At 37.1% G+C, this 20,866-nt stretch overlaps 1 protein-coding gene across 2 annotated transcripts; it reads right to left on the bottom strand.

The window, feature by feature from the left end:
• Window positions 1-3,083: 3,083 nt before the first annotated feature.
• Window positions 3,084-20,140, bottom strand: LOC137004413 (NACHT, LRR and PYD domains-containing protein 3-like). Of its 2 annotated transcripts, none has more exons than XM_067364704.1 (13): window positions 19,939-20,140; window positions 18,990-19,175; window positions 18,716-18,838; window positions 18,402-18,524; window positions 17,229-17,351; window positions 16,890-17,012; window positions 16,488-16,610; window positions 16,242-16,358; window positions 9,528-11,333; window positions 9,156-9,329; window positions 8,852-9,025; window positions 7,136-7,314; window positions 3,084-6,759 (listed from the first exon to the last, which is right to left on the bottom strand). In XM_067364704.1, coding segments are annotated over exons 2-13 (3,117 nt in total). In that variant the 5' UTR covers window positions 19,040-19,175; window positions 19,939-20,140; the 3' UTR covers window positions 3,084-6,757. The 2 variants fall into 2 exon arrangements, with proteins under 2 accessions (XP_067220805.1, XP_067220804.1); XM_067364703.1 differs by having other exon boundaries at window positions 3,085-6,759; window positions 17,229-17,423.
• Between the last annotated feature and the right edge of the window lie 726 nt (window positions 20,141-20,866).

Here is a 20,866-nt window from a genome sequence, read left to right as displayed (position 1 = left end):
TTTAATGATCATTATTTGTACACAGGAGTCAAGTCAAGGAGTCAAGAAATTATAGGCCTAATTTGAAAACTAATCGTTTTAGTGATAGAAGAGTTGACAACAGATCAGAAATTAAAATCATTAATCATTTATGTAGGCTATTTACAAAATCAAAAAGTGTTGAGAATTTTATTTCAGAAACATTGTTCTTTATAAATTATTTATTTTTATAAGTTAATAAATTTGGCAGCCAACTATTCACACACAATATCTAAAAGACACATCATCAGATAATATACCAAAAGGCCATGATTTATTTTGTGTGTGTTAAATATTTTTAAATTGAAGAAGTGCCATTTTTCAAATCTCATACAGGTCTCACAGGTGGTCACCTAAACGTTCATGTAAATACACACTGATGCAGGCCTACACTTTCTTTACTATGACTGCAGAGACTCTTTAGATCAGGGGTGATTGAGAAAGAGAAGGCATACTTCATACAATTTTTAATTTAATGGGAACATTTCAAATTCATGATGAAATGGTCTGATTAAAAATGATTTCAAACTTTATTGTTCTGTTTTGTGTAATCATAAAAGTAAAAAGGCAATTCGAGCTTATAACATTGTAAGCAGATATGATGTATAAAGTAGCACTCTTTTCCTTTTGTTTGTTATAATTTTGTTCTTGTCCTCTGGCATTGTTATTTCATTTTATTTTAGTTGCTGTATTTTTTTTACTTCAGTGATATATCTCATTGTATTGATGGTTTATCGCAAAAAAAAAAATAAAAAAAAAGATTGCAGCTAAACTTTGCAGGTAGGTAAATCCCCAGGAACAGAGTTGGGCACCCCTGATCTAAAGAGTCTCTGCAGTCATAGTAAAGAAAGTGTAGGCCTGCATCAGTGTGTATTTACATGAACGTTTAGGTGACCACCTGTGAGACCTGTATGAGATTTGAAAAATGGCACTTCTTCAATTTAAAAATATTTAACACACACAAAATAAATTATGGCCTTTTGGTATATTATCTGATGATGTGTCTTTTAGATATTGTGTGTGAATAGTTGGTTGCCAAAGTTATTAACCTATAAAAATAAATAATGTATAAAGAACAATGTTTCTGAAATAAAATTCAACACTTTTTGATTTTGTTTATAGCCTACATAAATGATTAATGATTTTAATTTCTGATCTTTTGTCAACTCTTCTATCACTAAAACGATTAGTTTTCAAATGATAATTTCTATCGTAACAAAATAGAAACCATTTTGAAAAGAAACTCATTTGTTCTCATTTGTTGCCTGACGTAATGACACTTTTTTAAAAATATAAATAAATAAATAAATAAATGCATTGTTACTCCATTTTGTTAATTTACCTTGTGTTTAATGAATATGCACAGATCTGCATTACAGCAAAACAACATCCTTGAAGTATTTAAGTGTTTGTTGTTTGTTTTTACAGTACATCACTAGACTGCATGTTAAATATAACAGTTATAACCAGCAGAGGGCGTTATTGACATTTCAAATAATGTAACAGAATTTAATAGGATGTGGGGAGAACTGGAAATACCAGGATATTAAGGAAATAAAAATGAACAGTTATGGCTGTGCTAAATGATTACATGTTAGTTTTACATGGTCTTTCAGTTATATTAATGTTATTGGAATCTTTCTTAAAAAATTTTTTCTTTTCATAATTGGATATAGTGTCAAGAAAATCATGATCTGTAATATCATAACATGATGCACAGTATGGGGCGTCCCAAGAGGTGTGAAGAAACAAACTACTTTTACTCCATTACATTTGCTTGAGTCAATTTTTGAAGAAAAAATAAAAAGCAGATTTAAAGTTGGGCACTTTTACTTTAATTCAAGTACATTTCTAATGAAAAAATTACTTTTACTTCATTATGCTGGGCGACATTCCTCTGATTGCTTAATTTTAATGCAGTAGGTGAGACTGGGTTTGGTTGTAACACTTTTTGTTTCAGCATCTGTAACTAAATTTTTGAGCAAGAGTGCTATGTAAACTGTTATGTAAATTACCCAATTTTGTTTACTACAAAATGCATTATGCAAAATACGTTGCAAAAATACAAATGCAAAATACGTTGATGTCAAATACATGGAGTGTCAATTGTTAGAAACTACCACTGCCAGGTTGTAACACGTGCTCATGCTGGGGCAAGTTATAACAATTAGGCAAAAGAAGCAAAAACTGAGGCCACATACAATATGCTTCAAAAACAGGTTTATTGAAACAATCCAAAAGAACAATGCAAAGCAATGTCTCTCTTTCTGTGACTGACCACAGCTCAAATCCAACTTCATAAATCATAATAATTCATAAATACGTCTACTAGAACAAACGTCCTTAAAGGAACACTCCACTTTTTTTGAAAATAGGCTCATTTTCCAACTCCCCTAGAGTTAAACAGTTGAGTTTTACCGTTTTCGAATCCATTCAGCTGATCTCCAGTTCTGGCGGTACCACTTTTAGCATAGCTTAGCATAGTTCATTGAATCTGATTAGACCGTTAGCATCGCGCTTAAAAATGACCAAAGAGTTTTGATATTTTTCCTATTTAAAACTGGACTCTTCTGTAGTTAAATCGTGTACTAAGACCGACGGAAAATAAAAAGTTGTGATTTTCTAGGCTGATATGGCTAGGAACTATACTCTCATTCAGGCGTAATAATCAAGGAACTTTGCTGCCGTTCCATGGCTGCAGCAGTGCAATGATATTACGCAGTGCCCGTGAGCCCCTGCTTGCACAGGGAACGTGCCTTCCAACCATGGAGACGTTTGTGAGAGACGCTGCGTAATATCATTGCACTGCTGCAGCCATGGAACGGCAGCAAAGCTCCTTGATTATTACGCCAGAATGAGAGTATAGTTCCTAGCCATATCAGCCTAGAAAATCACAACTTTTTATTTTCCGTCGGTCTTAGTACACGATTTAACTACAGAAGAGTCAAGTTTTAAATAGGAAAATTATAAAAACTCTTTGGTCATTTTTAAGCGCGATGCTAACGGTCTAATCAGATTCAATGAACTATGCTAAGCTATGCTAAAAGTGGTACCGCCAGAACCGGAGATCGGCTGAATGGATTCGAAAACGGTAAAACTCAACTGTTTAACTCTAGGGGAGCTTTTCAAAAAAAGTGGAGTGTTCCTTTAACAGTATTTATCCTTAATGAACAATTGACTCCTGTGTAAAGAATATGTATATCCAACAACAACAACAAAACAAATGTAAACGTTTTCATTGTCTGAGGTCTCAGAATCCTGACCAATGGTTTTCAACATTGTCTTCACAACTGATCTGACTGACCTGCCCTTCTTTGAAACCTCATCAGTTCCTTTTTATTAAAACATTGGCAGGCACAGCTCTATCTGTCAGCCATTAAAGGTGCAGTATGTAGGATTTCTGTCCGCTAGAGGTCGCTAGAGGCCTATTCAAAACAAAGGCGTAGCTTGATGATGCCAAGCTTTAGAGCAGAATCTTGGGTCTTCACCTCAACGGATGGTGCAAAAGAACTGGGATAGGACTCGGGAAGAAATCATGTTCATGGATGTGATTATTAACGTTACTGTAGTGTGAAGCAGAGCAGGAGCGAGTGTTGTGGAGCTGAACGAGGAGCTGGAGCGATTGATCAACACACGTCTCACGAGCAGCGGAACTTTTATTATACCACAGTCGTCGACGCCGTTTCCGCTATTCCGGTGAGTATGAGGTAATGCAGCTCTGTTTATCATATTAGATACATTTGAGAGTGTTGAAAATGATGTTATAACGTTACTCTATGCATTCACTCGGCGGCTGCTGTGAGACACTGTTACACACTACAGTCTTACATATTGCACCTTTAACATAATGGTTTGAAATTAGCAGGTCAAATATACATCTCATTTTACCTGAGAAACTACAATTTAATCTAATACAAGTTTTATGATTTTATCTGCAAAAGTTTACTACTAAACAAAATATAGTTTTGGTCCAAAAAATTACATTCTTAACTAAAACTATTTTTTTCTTTATAAAATATGCATGTGCCTTTTTACAGCCTTGACAACCATTCATATAGTATGTGTGAGGAAGTGTGTAATTAATAAAATGATCATAGGATTCTTAACTTATCCCTTATTGGTGGAATTGGTGGTGTTACAACTCTCCTCAGGTCACAACCATACCATCATTGTCACATATAATTTGAAAATGTACTAGCAAAAAATATAGGCTGTGTTCGGAATGGCACACTAACTTACTGCTTAATGCTCAGTAAGCAGAGTGCTTACTATTTAAAAAAAAAAAAAAAATGTGTGAAATAGTATACAAATAATGTCTCAGAGGCACTTTTTACAGTAAAGAGAGATACAAACACTAACCTTGGCTTAATTTAGATATCTGAAAAATATAATGCATTTTGACTAAACTAATTTATTGAAAGCTGCATTAAACTTGATTCAGACACGTAATTCTGCAAAATATAGTTTATGAAATTACACATTTCAGCATTAGAATAATCTCTGTATTTGGTCTATCATCTGCAACGTTAATTAGTTTGGTTATAAAAATCAAATCTAACAATAAAAATAACCTGCAGGGAACGTTCTGGGAAGGTTCTCTGTAGGTTATAAAAATAAAACCTAAAAATAAACAACAGGGAACGTTTTCTTTAGGTTGCAAAAAAAGAACCAAAAAATAACCTGCAGGGAACCATCTGGGAAGGTTATCTTTAGGAAAAATACACTGCAGAGCAAAGAGGACCCTGACAACACGTCAACAGACAAAACATAGCAGATTACATTTGATATGAAACAAAGTCTCAAATTTCAAATTTTGTAATTTTTAAAGAAATTTAAACAATAAATATCATGTTGTGGCTCTTTAATGTGTTGTGTCAGATCACTGTAGTGCCTCAGTTCAAGCGGCTCATGAACCAATCATCTCTTCTTACTAGTTAATTTAAAGATTTGTTTATACTGAACGCAATGGTGAATTTTACACAGTTATTACTACTAATATCAACACTAAACAGACAGACAGCTGAACAATGACACTATTTTCTTTTTAGAGCTCTGTTGAAACATTGAACTCTGAATCATTATTTTCCTGTTTATCACTATAAAGCTGCTTTGAAATCTGTATTGTATAAAGTGCTATATAAATAAAAGTGATTTGAAACAGGCTGCAGACATTAAAGTACAATTTATGTAACAATAGTGTTTTGTACTTTAGTTAGAGTAACATTTGTACTTGTTAGGCTACATTTTATAATTATTCCCCACCTCCAGTTCACTCACGCCGCACTCTTCACAAAGATGAAACGTCACACGTTGCTTTGTGAGAAACAGTATTTCATGCAGTGTTCTAAGATTCATGCATCAGATTTCAGCAAATGTAGTAGGTAATCTGGAAATTCACATACTATTCACAGTATTCACACTGCATGCTGCAATATAGTAGGAGTTGTATGGTAATATGCTATTCCAAGTATGCCACTGTTCTTGAGTTGTAATTAGCAGATGCTGGCAATTATAGCAGGTCATCCAAGTATTCCATTCATACAGAAAATTTACACAGGCTACTATACACAGTATACATACGGCAGTGGTTCCAAACCACATTCCTGGAGGCTCACCAACACTGCACATTTTGCATGTCTCCTCAATCAAACACACCTGATTAGGGTTATCAGCTCTTTAGTAGTGACTCAAAGATCTAAAATGGGTGTGTCAGACAAAGGAGACATGCAAAATGTGCAGTGTTAGTGGGCCTCCAGGAATGTGGTTGGAAACCACTGACATACGGGATACTGCAGAAATAATAAAAGTAGTATGATAGTATGCCTTTCCAACACAGCCATACTGAAATAATTTGCTTTTGTCACCCTCTGCTGGTAAGACAAAAAGGCAATTATTTTCTTTTTTTTGGTTTTAAAGAGTCTAAGGGTCAGATTTACTAACAGCTTGCGCCAAATCCTCTTTTGGTGTTAAAAAAACTACTGTCGGGATTTACTAAAAACATGCAGTGCAAAATTAGCACTGAAAAGGTGTGGATTTAAATGAATCACACAACGTGATTTACTAATGTTTGCGCTAGTCAGTTTACTGGTATTTGCACCATTATTTAACACCCAAAACAAGCATGTCTTAACCCATTTTGCGACATGGCTGCAATTGTTGCTGCTAGGAGGAGACACTGCAGAGAACAGAGAGCGTGTGGTAGAAGGGAGAAAATGTTTTCCACTCATATTAATTTCTTTGGAATGCCATAGGACGACGTTATCCATACATCACATATAACAAGTTGCGCCTGTGTCGACTTGCACCTGATGATGAACATCATCTCTACTTATTGCGACTCAACGCTAATTTGTGCTGCTCTTGGTAGATTGCGTTGGTCATTATGTAAATTAATCAACTGCATCTGTGTTCTTTAATTTGCGGGTCAGCAGTAGATTACGCACAAAACTTGCCACTCCCATTGGCACGTTTGTGGAATTGCGCTATCACGCTAATTGCCCCGTTTAGTAAATCTGGCCTTAAAATGCTTTCACCTATACTTAAATGTATAGAAAATGTCTGTAGAATATTACACTCTTATTTTAGAGTGTAAGACCATTAAGAAAGCAGATATCACAATAAAAATAACTGCAAAAATAGAAGGACATGAGAAAATACAGTGATCGCTGTGTGTCTGTCTTGTCTCCTTATTTACCATCAGCTGATCCTGCGGAAATTGGACTGATGTCTAAACACTGAGTCCTACAATAAAACACACAGACAATCACATAAGAGTATGAGACATAACTGCTGTCACATCACATCAGGAGATAATTTCAGAAAAAAACACAGCCAGAGATATTAGTATATTCATATTACAGACAGAGATATGAATGAAAAACTGCCAACAGATTAATAACAGTAAATGATAAACACTCTCTTAATCACTTACACACAGAGGCACTGTAAGATATGAAGATATTCATATATTCTTAGATCAGCCACATCAGAGAATTAAACTTATTAAACAGTTTAAAGTACAGATACTAAAATGGAGCTGAATTATTATCTTATACACAAATATGAGGCTGTTACTGAACTTTGGTCAATTTAAAACTTTAAATAAAAATATACTCACAGTAATATAGTTCTTGAAGTTTAAAATGTGGATCATCCTTCAGATCAAAAAGTAACTGAACTTCAGAACTTCCTAGGTTATTCTCAGACAGATTGAGATGTCTCAGGTGTGAGGGGTTTGATCTCAGAGCTGAAGCCAGAGCAGCACAACCTTTATCTGTGACACCACAATCCCTCAACCTGTAGAGAACAATGACACAGTTTCAATTGTAGTTCAAGTGTCGGTAGTTTGTTATTCACTTTGGCCTCAGAGCAGGAGAGGAGATATAATGACAAGCATTGCCACATACTGCTGCTGATAGACTGAGATTCATGCATGTTGATGCTCAATGGTGCTGTTTGAAACTGTCATGTGCTTCAGGACTGAACAGACACACAGAGTTGAATGTGAGATATTGTTTCATAGTGATATAAGGATGGTTGCACCTCTAATAAAGTCCTATAGGAGATTATTTGATTCACAGGATCCATGTATTACATATAATATATTAACTATAAAAATATTTTAAAATTTATAAAAGTTCTTAGATGTCATCAAAAATATCTTAATTTGTGTTCTGAAGATGAACGAAGGTCTTACAGGTTTAGAGCTAAATGAGGGTGAGTAATTAATGACAGAAATTTCATTTTTGATTGAACTAACTCTTTAATGTACAATGTAAGAACTACAGCCTACACATGCATTGCAATGTTAATGAGCTGTTCAATTCTAAACCCCCGCGTCAGCCGTCCTCTGCATGGTAAGTCACAGAGGCTTTAAATGACTATTTTTACTAGGACTGTCAAATGATTAATCGCAATTAATCACATACAAAATAAAAGTCTGAGTTTGCATAATATATTTGAGTACTGTGTGTAATTTGTGTTTGTTATATATATATATATATATATATATATATATATATATATATATATATATTAATATATATTTAAGAGAAATATGTTATTTATGTACAAAATATTTGTATTTATATATAATATAAATTATATAAAAATATAAATAAATAAATATACTTGTAAATATTTCTCAAATATATACATGAATGTGTTTGTATTTATATATACATAATAATTACACACAGTATACACACATATATTAGGCAAACTCAAACTTATTTTGTATGCGATTAATCGTGATTAATCGTTTGACAGCCCTAATTTTTACACATTAATGTTATCTGAAAGTTCAGTATTAATTAAACTACCAGAAGCAACTGAAGTAAATGTTTGGTGTGTCAAAAACAGCAGTAGACCGTGTGATGTGATGAAGATGAATTAAATGAACTTCATCTTCAGTCATTAGCAGTCATTTTTGCTGTGCACTTAATATTCAACATTATTATTGATCTGACTGTACTGACGCATGCAGTTGTATGAGAACTGAACTGAGCTGGACGATGCATTTTTTTGCAGAATTGCTTTATACATATAATTATCTAGTTTAATAATCAATGGTCTTTACAATGGAACTGAATCATCACTGAACTGACTTCAGCTGAACAACAGCCGAAATGCATAATTTTCCTATTATCAATGTAAAGCTACTTTGAAACAATCTATATTTTATAAAGCGCTATAAAAATAAAGGTAACTTGACTTGAGATTGTGTGTTTAGAGAGTATTTATTTATCAAAATAATTTTAGTCTTAGAATTTACATTTAGGATTCGTCCTACTGAGGACAAAGACATGTGTGACTATCAGAGAGACGATCTTACCACAGTTTCTCCAGTTTACAGTGAGGATCTTTAAGTCCAGTACAGAGAAGCTTCATGCCTAAATCTCGTAGATTATTCCAAGACAGAACCAGTTCTCTCAGGTGTGAGGGCTTTGATCTCAGTAATGAAGCCAGAGCAGCACAACCTTCATCTGTGACACCACATTCCCACAACCTGTAAAGAACCACACACTTTTCACTCTCTATCATTTCAAGGTGTTTAATCATTTACAGCTCAATAAGCTAAAATCACAGCAGCAGACTTTACATTGTGTTTCATGTGTAAGAGTCAAAAATGATCTTACCACAGTATCTGCAGTTTACAGTTAGGATTCTTGAGAGCAGCACAGAGAAGCGTCACACCAGCACTTCCCAGTTTATTCCAAGAGAGATCCAGTTGTCTCAGGTGTGAGGGGTTTGATCTCAGAGCTGAAGCCAGAGCAGCACAGCTTTCATCTGTGAGACCGCAGTCACTCAAGCTGGAGAGAGATGAAAATCATACTTGTAAACACTATGAACTGAAAACAAATGCAAAAATAAATAAATAACTTGCTGCGCCAATATTTATTAGTGCATTAGATCTATTCAATTTAATATTAGATTTAATAGATTTATAAGGTTTTAACTTAAATTTTTAATGTTTTAACAGTGAAGTGATTATTCTCACTGATACTTACTGAACTGATCTGGATTCTTTAATCACAGGCAGCAGCTTCTGAAAAACAAGCATATTTTCAGCTTTAATGTTTCCTACAACAAATGTCTTGAGATCAAACTTATCCAGCTCCTCCTCTGATGTCAACAACACAAAAGCTACAGCTGACCACTGAGATGAAGAGAGTTTGGCTTCCTTTATCGTTCCAGATTTCAGATACTGTTGTATTTCCTCCACTAGTGAATGATCACCCAGTTCATTCAGACAGTAAAACAGATTGATAAATTTCTCTGGAGAGCGGGTGGTCCTGATCTTCTTCTTGATGTACTCAACTGTTTCCTTATTGCTGTCAGATCTGCTTCTTGTCTGTTTCATCAGTGGTTGTAAGAGAATCTCATTAGTATTCACTGACAGACCCATAAGGAACTGAAGGAAAAGGTCCAGATGTCCATTTTTACTCTGTAGAGCCTCATTCACAGCTCTCTGATGCAGCTCAGATAATGAAAGATGTTCTGATGAATTGTGATGAAACCAGTCCTTAAGTTTAGACAACAAACTTCTTCTGTTGACTTCATCAAACACATTTCTGTTTTTGTTTGCACAGGAGAGGTGCACATATAGAGCTGCTAGATGTTCTTGAATGCTCAGATGAACAAAGCAGAAGACTTTCCCCTGATACCAGCCAAACTCCTCTCTGAAGATCTGAGTGCACAATCCGGAGTACACTGATGCTTCTGTCACATCAATACCACACTCTCTCAGGTCTTCCTCATAGAAGATCACATTGCCTTTTTCAAGTTGCTTATATGCCAGTTTCCCTAGTTTGAAAATCATCTTTTTGTCAGTATCCTTCTCATTGTACTTTGTGTCTTTGATACTAATCTGTGCCATCAGGAAGTGTGTGTACATTTGAGTGAGAGTCTTGGGAATCTCTCCACTTTTTGCTTCGCTCAACATCTTCTCTAGAACAGTGGCTGAGATCCAGCAGAACACTGGGATGTGGCACATGATGTAGAGGCTCCTTGATGACTTCAGGTGTGTGATGATTCTTTCAGCCAATCTCTTTTTACTGACTCTCTTCCTGAAGTATTCCTCCTTCTGTGGCTCATTGAAGCCTCGTACCTCTGTCACTCGATGGACACACTCAGAGGGGACGAGATCAACTGCTACTGGTCTGGAGGTGATCCAGATGAGAGCAGAGGGAAGCAGATTCCCCGCAATGAGGTTCGTCAGCAGCACGTCCACTGAGGCTGATTCACTTACATCACACAACCTCACATCACTCTGAAAATCCAGAGACAGACGACACTCGTCCAGACCGTCAAAGGTGAACAACACTTTATATTTGTCACTGGATAATTCTATTTTTTTTGTTTTAGGGAAAAAGACATGAAGAAGATCAGAAAGACTGAGTGTTTTGTCCTTCATCAAATTGAGCTCTCTAAAAGGAACTGGAAATATGAGCTGGACGTCCTGATTCTCTTTCCCTTCAGTCCAGTCCAGGATGAACTTCTGCACAGAGACTGTTTTTCCAATGCCAGCGACTCCCTTTGTCATCACAGTTCTGATGGGTTTGTCTTGTCCAGGTAAAGGTCTAAAGATGTCATTGCATTTGATTGGTGTATCCTCTGTTGCTGCTCTCCTGGATTGCGTCTCAATCTGTCTCACCTCATGCTCATTACTGATCTCTCCACTCTCACTCTCTGTTATGTAGAGCTCTGTGTAGATCTCATTCAGGAGTGTTGGGTTTCCCTGCTGTGCTGTTCCCTCATACAGACACTGAAACTTATTCTTCAGATTTGATCTTAATGTGTTGAGGACTTCATGGCTGTAAAATGAAAATACCACATTACTGCACTTTGGTCATGACAACTCTCTGATTTATTTAAAATACTTATGTAAGGCATAGTTCAACCAAAAATTCTCTCATCGTCATTTACCCTTGTGTCATCCCAGTATGGCTGGGTGACGCAGCCTCCCGTTCCCTTCTCAGGGCACAATAGTTACATTCATAACCTTTCGAGGGAACTCACATTGCGCCATAGTTACGACACTGTGGGAATGATAACACCCACTCTGCCGTACTGAAAAGTGCCTGTCTAGTATGAATCATGCGAGCACAACTATGACATAAGCACCTGGGAACCTGGTGCAGAGCCTAAGTCCACATCAAGAAACCTTACGAAAGTGAGCGGAGAGGACCAGCCCGCCGCATCACATGCATCTTTAAGGGATATTCCTGACAATAAGGCTTTAGAAGCTGCCATACCTCTCATTAAGTGAGCACTGACAGCCAATGGTGAAGGCTGTCCAGAAACCTCGTAAGCAAGAGAAATAGCCTTGACTATCCACTTGCAATCCTTTTTTAGATGAACCAAAGCAGACAAGTGATCTGATTTTCTCCACAGGGCAGCTCTGTGGACATAAGTGTCCAGTACTCTTGAACTTGTCCAGTGCTCTTGAATTGGCACCATATAATGAGGTATGGACAGTTCCCTCCCAGAGGGGTCTGCCCTCAAAGGCCTGACACCATAGGCATCCTTGGTGGCCTAGAGAGACCAATCTGTGTCCCGACACAACTCTTTAACTGCACTTTGGTCCACCACCTTGCCTTCGCAGAGGCCTCGAAGCAGATCGGCTTGGTACGCTTGCAACAGTAACACAGTATGCAGACATGCATCGGCCTGACCTGCTGCTGCATAAGATTTAACCACCAAGGCCAAAGTTGTTCTGCATGGCCAGGTGACCTGGTGGGTAATGTCGGGGCCTTGAGGGACGATGCTGTGTTAGGGTACAGATAGCTCACAAGTGTCTGTTCCACTTTGGGCATCACTCCAAACCATTGCTCTTTCAGCCCCCTTTACATTGGAGTAATTTGTAACTTGGGGACTGTAAAGCCGGGCTGAAAATGGTTTCTGCCACAATCTCGACACTTTAGTTAGGAGATCAGGAAAAAATGGTAGGCCCTGACATGGAGGTTGTGATTTCACTGTCAGGAAGCGTTTGTCTAATTTTCTTTTAGGATGAACATCCTGCCTCTTGGCTGGCCAATTGATATTTAACATGACCACGGCAAGAGTTATAACCTCCACTAGCTCCTCATAGGCAGGAGAGTGAGGTGGCGAATCCTCAACATATCCTGCATCGATGCTGAGCACATCCAACTCTTCTGAGCTGGATAGCTGCAGCACCAGGCCCTCACTCCGGAGGGAAGAAACCACAGCGTGTGCTTCCAAACCCAGTTAGAAAACGCTGTTATAATAACTCCTCCACTAGATCCATTTGGGATCCCCACAATCTCAGCCACCTCTGTACCTCAGCAACAGCGGGACCTGAACCGTGAGGAATGCAAGCCCGGGCGCTTTTCTCAAAGAGGGCCTGGCAGGAGCGGAGCATACGCAACTAAAGCCACTCACATTGCCTCGAGAGCTCAAACACACCAATTATGTGAATCTCCATGTAGCAAGGACAGGGAGGAAAACACAATTTAAAACGCTGCCGTTTGCTCGCCATACTCCTGTCTAATATATATATGCTTGTGACAGACAACAATAAATAGACAGGGACAATTCACACAGAATGCTTGCTGAAGGCACAGAAGCTAACATTGTTTGGTCTGGGTGTGCTTTATAGCTTCCTGGTCATAATTTGATGTTCAAATAAGATGTTCTGCCATGCCATTAGACTGATTTCACACATGCTTCAAGACAAAATCAAACAGAGGTGTTCCCACAGCATTGCTACTTTAAGGGGAACTTGGGACAGTAGCGAACCTTCCCAGAAGTGGTTGTCCACCACAGTGCTGTGAAAGACTGATCTCCAGTTATGGGAAGCATTTGGTTGCAGTTATTGCTGCTTAACGTGGCACAACCAGGTTTTAAGTTTAAGAGGGCAGTTAGTTTTTCACATGGGTAGTAGGTGTAGGATAACTTTTTTTATAATAATCGGGATAGGACTCAGGAAGAAATCATGTTCATGGATGCGATTATTAACATTACTGTAGTATGAAGCAGTGCAGGACCGAGTTTTGCCACAGTCGCCGGTGCTGCTTCCGCTTTTCTGATCATGTGTATGAGGTAACGCAGATCTGTTTATCATATTAGACACATTTGAGTATGATGAAAATGTTATAACGTTACTCTTTGCGTTGCCTTGTAAAAATCTAATGAGGTGTATGAAATAAAAGAAGTTTTGATCATTGAATAAAAAAAAATAAAAACAGTTGATGCAGCTTTTCTCCAGTGTAGATGTCCTATGTGAAAACTGAGCATAAAGATATTGCAGAATCAGACCTACTGGTGAATGATAATGGTACTTGTAATGAATGAATAACTGTATTCCTTCATACATAAAGTGAAAAACAAGCAAATTACAGGTTTTCAAACTTTTTCAAGAGTGACCTTTTCTCTTTTCTTTTTAAATTTATGCTACAACCATTTACATAAAATCAAGTCAAGCCATAATACTAATACATAGAATACTAATACTAATATGGCATAAAGCAGGGTGGGGCTGAGAGAGCAGCGCAAGGCCGGAGAAGCAAATGCTAATGAGTGGCACCGGCACCACACACCGGTCTCGAGTCCGATGGAGGACCTCCTGAAGCATAAAAGGAGTGAAGTCAGCGAAAGGCAAGAGCCTGGGACTTTACGTTGGCCATGAGGTGGTTCTGTTTATTTGTTTATAGTCGTGTTTCTGCCACAGGAATTTTCTCCAGGAACTAGGGACTTTGGGGTGGTACTCAGTGTGTTTCGACCGCAGGAACCAGGGTGTAAATGAAGTTCCGGGTAAAAAAAAATCCTGTCTGAAAGAACCTGCTTGCTAGGTAGTACTTTTTCAAAGTTCCGGAACATTTGGGGGTGGGACTTGGGTGCTGAACATGCTGATTGGTTGAGTTCACGCAGCATTTTGATTGGTTGAAGCATTTTATTTCAACCACCATTTTTTTTTAAGTCTGTTGCAGTGCATGCAGTAAGACCTGTTTGCTATTCAAATCAACAATGGAGTTTAAAAATGCAACCGATGGACCAACGATGAGGTTCAGGATTTATTAAGCTTATATGCGGAGGATGAAATCCAGTGGGAACTGGAAAGTTGGGCGCAGTCCTACGTCACTGGACTACCTTCACAGTACTTTACACTGCTATGGAAACGCAGCTAGCAATAGGTCTGGAGAGAAAAAGTTCCTGGGACAAATTGTTCTGGGTAATTTCGGTGGAAACGTGGCTTACGTTTATTTTGTTATTAAACCCTGTTGAAAAAAAACAGCATATGTTGGTTAGGTATGTTTTGAAGCATGGCAGCTGATTTGAGCTAGTTTAAGCTGGTTCTTAGCTGGTCATGAGCTGGTTTTGAATCAGTTAGCCGGATGGCTTAAGATGATCCACTAATTCTATAAATTGATGTTCAGTAATGGGGGTAAAATGACATAAAGGGTTAGTTCACCCAAAAAAGAAAATTATGTAATTTATTACTCACCCCCTCATGTTGTTCTACACCCGTAAGACCTTTGTTCATCTTCAGAACCCAAATTAAGATATTTTTGATAAAATCCGATGGCTCAGTGAGGCCTGCATAGCCAGCAATAACACTCCCTTTTTCAATTTCTAGAAAGGTACTAAAAACATATTTAAAACAGTTCATGTGACTACAGTGGTTCAACCTTAATATTATAAAGCAACAAGAATACTTTTTAGTAATAGCAACTTTATTCAACAATATCTAGTCATGAGCGATTTCAAAACACTACTTCATGAAGCTTCGAAGCGTTACGAATCTTTTGTTTCAAATCAGTGGTTCAGAGCATGATTTCAGTAAACAAGGCTTTGTTACGTCATAAGTGTTTTGAAACTTCAATAGGTCATGTGAATTTGGCAGTTTGATACATGATCTGAACCACTGATTCGAAACAAAAGATTCTGGGCATTGAAAAAGGGACTGTTCTTGCTGGTGATGCAGGCCTTACTGAGCTATCGGATTTTATCAGAAATATCTTAATATGTGTCCCGAAGATGAACAAAGGTCTCACGGGTGTAGAACAATATGAGGGTGAGTAATTAATGACATAATTTTCATTTTTGGGCAAACTAACCCTTTAAAACAACAGTACAACTAGGGGCAGTCGAAGGATCAGACAGAAAAGGTTTTATCCCCATTCTTAAATTACATATATTTTGACAAAAAACTTGAAAAAAAAACTTCACACGATAGACACTTCTGCAGAAGAACAAATGGAAAGACCAATAGGGACAAATAACAAGCATTAAAACATTTACAAAATTACAAACTATACTGGTGGCCAGTGTTTCCACAATCGCGGGGCCCTCTCTCACGGAGCTATCACCCCCAAAGTTGAAAGTTTGATTGGCTATGTCTCGACAATAAATAAAGACATGTTATATGTATATTATAATATGTTTATTAAAAATTTAACATATGCCTACATTTTCATAAGATCAATTCATATTTCAGTTAGAAATGTTTAATTCACATACATTTATTTTTGAACGACATTTAGCGGAAGCGAAAGTCTTTGCATGCGGAAACTCTGCTTTTTGGAGGTACCGCCTACATTTGGAGTTCACGCTCCGTCTGCAACTGTATCTACTTGCGCAGCCTCGATGTGCAGTGTGAATGCTCTAATCTGATGAAAAAATACAGTCTGCTTACTCAACACATCCAGTGTGAAACAGGCGTGCCTTTTATCCTTTTTTAATAGTTTGCAGAAATATTGTACCTGCTGCCAGATGATGTGTTTCTATTGTTAAAATGCAGTGGCGGATCCATAGACTGAACACTCTTCATAGACATACAGCTGAGCTCTGGAGATTCTGTTCTCTCATGATGGACCAAACTGTAACAGAAGACTTGCATAGAGCAGAAATCCAAAGCTGAAATATATGGCAGCATATAGCTCACACTATGAATTTCCGGTCTCATTCCACAATGTCATAGTGATACTGTATGTTTGCATAAATATTACCTGTATCTGCAGCCAGACAATGTGTTTTCATCATTAAAACGCAGTGGCGGATCCATAGACTGATCACTCTTCATAGACACATAGATAGGCTCTGGAGATTCTGTTCTCTTTTGATGAACTGAACTGTAAGAGTTTAGAGATATAGCATTATAAAGCAGATTTTTTAATATTAAAATATAATGTCTTAAGGTAGAAAAGGGCAGGGGGAGAACAGAAGGCTCACATAGAGCAGGAGTGCAAAGCTGTATCCTGTACTTAGCGCTTTTGTGTAAACAGCTTTATGAATATGAAAACTTCAGATGATAATATGATAAAATGGCAGCATATGGCTCACACTGTGAATTTATGGTCTCAGTCCACAATGTTTACAATAGTGATACTGTATGTTTGCATAAATATTACCTGTATCTGCAGCCAGATGATGTGTTTCTACTGTTAAAATGTAGTGGCGGATCCATAGACTGATCACTCTTCATAGACACACAGCTGGGCTCTGGAGATTCTGTTCTCTTATGATGGAGCGAACTGTAACAGAAGATTTGCATAGAGCAGGAGTGCAAAGCTGTATCCTGTACTAAGTGCTTTTGCGTGAATACCATCATGAATATAAAAAAATCAGATATATAAATCACAGATATACATCAAAATATGAATGGCACCACATAATTCACATTATGAATTTCCTGTTGTATTCTACAATGTTTACATAATACTGTTGGCATACGGTTGTAGAAATATTACCTGTATCTGCTGCCAGATGATGTGTTTCTATTGTTAAAATGTAGTGGCGGATCCATAGACTGATTACTCTTCATAGACACACAGCTGGGCTCTGGAGATTCTGTTCTCTTTTGATGAACTGAACTGTAAAGGTGATGATACACGTGGCAACTTTTTGAGCAATATTGCTGGGCAATGTTGCTGTCAACGGGCAACCTGATGAGACACAGGGCAACTAATTAGGGCAACAGACAGTTGGCAGCAACTAATCAGAGAGGAGCAAATCTATTGCCAACCCAATAAATACCTTACTATAAACACTTATAGGCACTTTATTTCAACTTTTCAAATATTTTCTTCATTTTTATTAAAAATAAATGCCTTTCCGATCTGATTTGTGATAGAAAAAGGGAGAAGAGCGAGTTCAGCAAAAAGCGGATTCGAACCCGCGTCGATTGCATCAAAAGTTAAATTCACGTGCCATACGCCCTACAGCCTACGCTACTACAGACATTAAACTAACTCCGTCTTTTTAGTATTTAACTGAAAACATTCAATGGCTTAATTACAGCTTACACGTATTACTTTGGACAGTTGTTGGTATTTTAAGCAATATATGAGGTAAATTCCATGTTTTGGGTTGACGCATGACAACTTACTAGCGTAAAAAGATATAAGTTCACACTCTTTTTCTCCGCTCCACTGCCGGTGAGAGGCCGCCATCTTGTTTGAATTTTTTCTGAAATCTCTGAATCGGTCACGTGATTGGCTGCTAACATTCTGATTGGAGGATCTCAAAAAATTTCCCACGACCGATCTAACGTATCCAGATATAAATTTGTTGCTCATTCTCAGTGGGAAAGTGCCCAAGCAACGTTGCTCGGCTACATTGCTCAAAAAGTTGCCCCGTGTATCATCACCTTAAGAGTTTAGAGATATAGCATTATAAAGCAGATTTTTTAATATTCAAACATAAAGTCTTAAGGTAGAAAAGGGCAGGGGGAGAACAGAAGGCTCACATAGAGCAGGAGTGCAAAGCTGTATCCTGTACTTAGCGCTTTTGTGTAAACAGCTTCATGAACATGAAAACTTCAGATGATAATATAAATGGCAGCATATAGCTCACACTATGAATTTACGGTCTCATTCCACAATATTTACAATAGTGATACTGTATGTTTGCATAAATATTACCTGTATCTGCAGCCAGATGATGTGTTTCTACTGTTAAAATGTAGTGGCGGATCCATAGACTGTTTACTCTTCATAGACACACAGCTGGGCTCTGGAGATTCTGTTCTCTTATGATGGAGCGAACTGTAACAGAAGACTTGCATAGAGCAGAAATGCAAAGCTGTATCCTGTACTAAGTGCTTTTGTGTGAACACCATCATGAATATAAAAACATCAGATATACAAATGACAGCACAGAATTAACTATATGAATTTCATGTTGTATTCTAAAATGTGTACATAATTCTATTAGCATATGTTTACATAAATATTACCTGTATCTGCTGCCAGATGATGTGTTTCTATTGTTAAAATGTAGTGGCGGATCCATAGACTGATCACTCTTCATAGACACACAGCTGGGCTCTGGAGATTCTGTTCTCTTCTTCTTGACTGAACTGTAACAGTTTAGAAACACAGCTTTTATTATTGAATGTGAATGAATATTGGCATATCTTTATTTAAATTGAGTACCTGAGACCCAAAACATGTGACTTCACTGTGATATTTTACTGGTGTATCAGTACATTTCAAGTCTTTAAAGAGTACCTGATTCCTGGACAAAAATCTCCATCACTGGATGTCTGTGTGTCGTCCATATTGAAGCTGCACAGGTGGATCAGATGAGACTTATCTTACATCCATCCACATAATGTTTCAGTTTAGTCTACATGACTGCTGCTATTGACAGCTGAGGAGACTTTTGCCTAGTCGTTGAGAAATGCATGTAACCGGCTGTAAACAAAACAAACAAACTGTAAACCACAAATCTGCTGACTGTTGCATATAGCAGGTTTTTAAATCTAGCATCCAGGGACTCCAGACATGCAATTTGTTCATATTACGCAGCCAGTGTTTACCAAAAATGTGTTTTTGAGTCTTCAAAATTTAAGGGTGCTAGTTTGGTGATACAATGTGGTTGTCATTCTAGTTAAAAAACATGAAAATCTTATCTTGTGTTGGGACACGTGCTTAAAAAAAGCAAGAAAAAACAAAACTTTTACAGAATGTATAAATGACTTTTGATATAATTCTTATATTTTATATATATATATATATATATATATATATATATATATATATATATATATATATATATATATATATTCCTTTATTAATGTAAAATACTAAAACTATACAATTCAAAATTTTATTTTGGCAAATTAGCCTAACGTTAGTTGAATAATTGAATCATCTTGCCCCAGGGGGCATCTTCTACCCCATGTTACCCTGCAGTATTTCGTACTGGTTTGTATTTAACCACACTACATAAATATGTGATTGTACTCAACTTACTCAAATGTCAAATGGACAAGGACTAACTTTCCCATGTTCATTATGATTCTGTAACTGGTGATACTGTCATAAACGCGCCTCCCTACAAGATAAACGTCTTTCGACGGTAAGTTATAGGTTTAGCAATAACGTTACGTAGGCTACTAAAAGCAAACTTAACACATGCCGTTGAACCTATTAAACGATCATTTTTGATACTCACTCTTTCTGCTGTTTTGACAAGTTCTCTTAGGCACAAAATGGCCCCTGACAAAAATGAACTTTCACTTTCTTTTAGGCTTGCTTGAGGCCAAGTAGGACAAAATCATTTCAGGAATAAACCACTGCAGCTTCAAATAAGAGCCGAATATCATTAATTTATCTACGGACGTTAAGTAGTTCCAGCAAGTTACAGACTGCGGTCGAGCCAGCCGCAAAAAAAAAAAAAAAAAAAAAAAAAAAAAAAGTGAAGCGTGTAGTGATGTCCGGTTCGCGAACGAATCGTTCTATTTAACCGGTTCTTTTCAGTGAACCGGTTGAACCAGTTCACCAAATCGGTCTGAATCGTACCAAACAGTTCGCAATCGCATCTCCAGCTAGCAAACACGAATCCACAAATTACTAAAGTTACTCACTTTTTGACGTGCCTGACGCTACCTCTCGAAATAGATCAGTATATTATTATCTTTAAATTATGAAACTGTGTAGTTTGATGGTTGAGCTCCAGAAAACCATTAATGAGGTGGCAATTTTTTGTTTGAAAAACAAAAAAGCAGGAATAAAGAAATGCATATAAAGGGGTTATTCAAAAAGAACATGTTATTGTAAATAGAACTGTTACTATTATCATATTTTTGAGGGACATAGGAAAGTGTTTCATAAGTCTACTTTTAATTTTTATTTTCCAGAGAAGAAAGAAAAAGAAATACATGTTTGGGACAACATGAACATCTATATCCCTTTAACCCTCTGGTACGGTTCAGTTCAACAGTTGAGTTGGCAGAACCATTTGTGGTCTTGTATTATTTTATTAACCACTACATAGCTATTTTAGTTATGAAAAAAATATTATATAAACGTTAAGCCAAAACGAATTCATTTAAAGCTAAACTGAAACAGAAACCAGCGTTATAACCTACCTCTCTAATTTG

Source organism: Chanodichthys erythropterus, chromosome 17, assembly GCF_024489055.1.
Source record: "Chanodichthys erythropterus isolate Z2021 chromosome 17, ASM2448905v1, whole genome shotgun sequence".
Classification (NCBI taxonomy): domain Eukaryota; kingdom Metazoa; phylum Chordata; class Actinopteri; order Cypriniformes; family Xenocyprididae; genus Chanodichthys; species Chanodichthys erythropterus.
This window is presented reverse-complemented; position numbering and strand designations above follow the sequence as displayed.

Coding starts and splice junctions, on each gene's coding strand:
- LOC137004413 (XM_067364703.1), bottom strand. CDS start 19,039: ATGGACGACACACAGACATCCAGTGATGGAGATTTTTGTCCAGGAATC. Junction 18,839..18,989: donor GATTTTTGTCCAGGAATCAG/GTACTCTTTAAA, acceptor AAACTGTTACAG/TTCAGTCAAGAAGAAGAGAA. Junction 16,611..16,889: donor TCATCTGGCTGCAGATACAG/GTAATATTTATG, acceptor AAACTCTTACAG/TTCAGTTCATCAAAAGAGAA.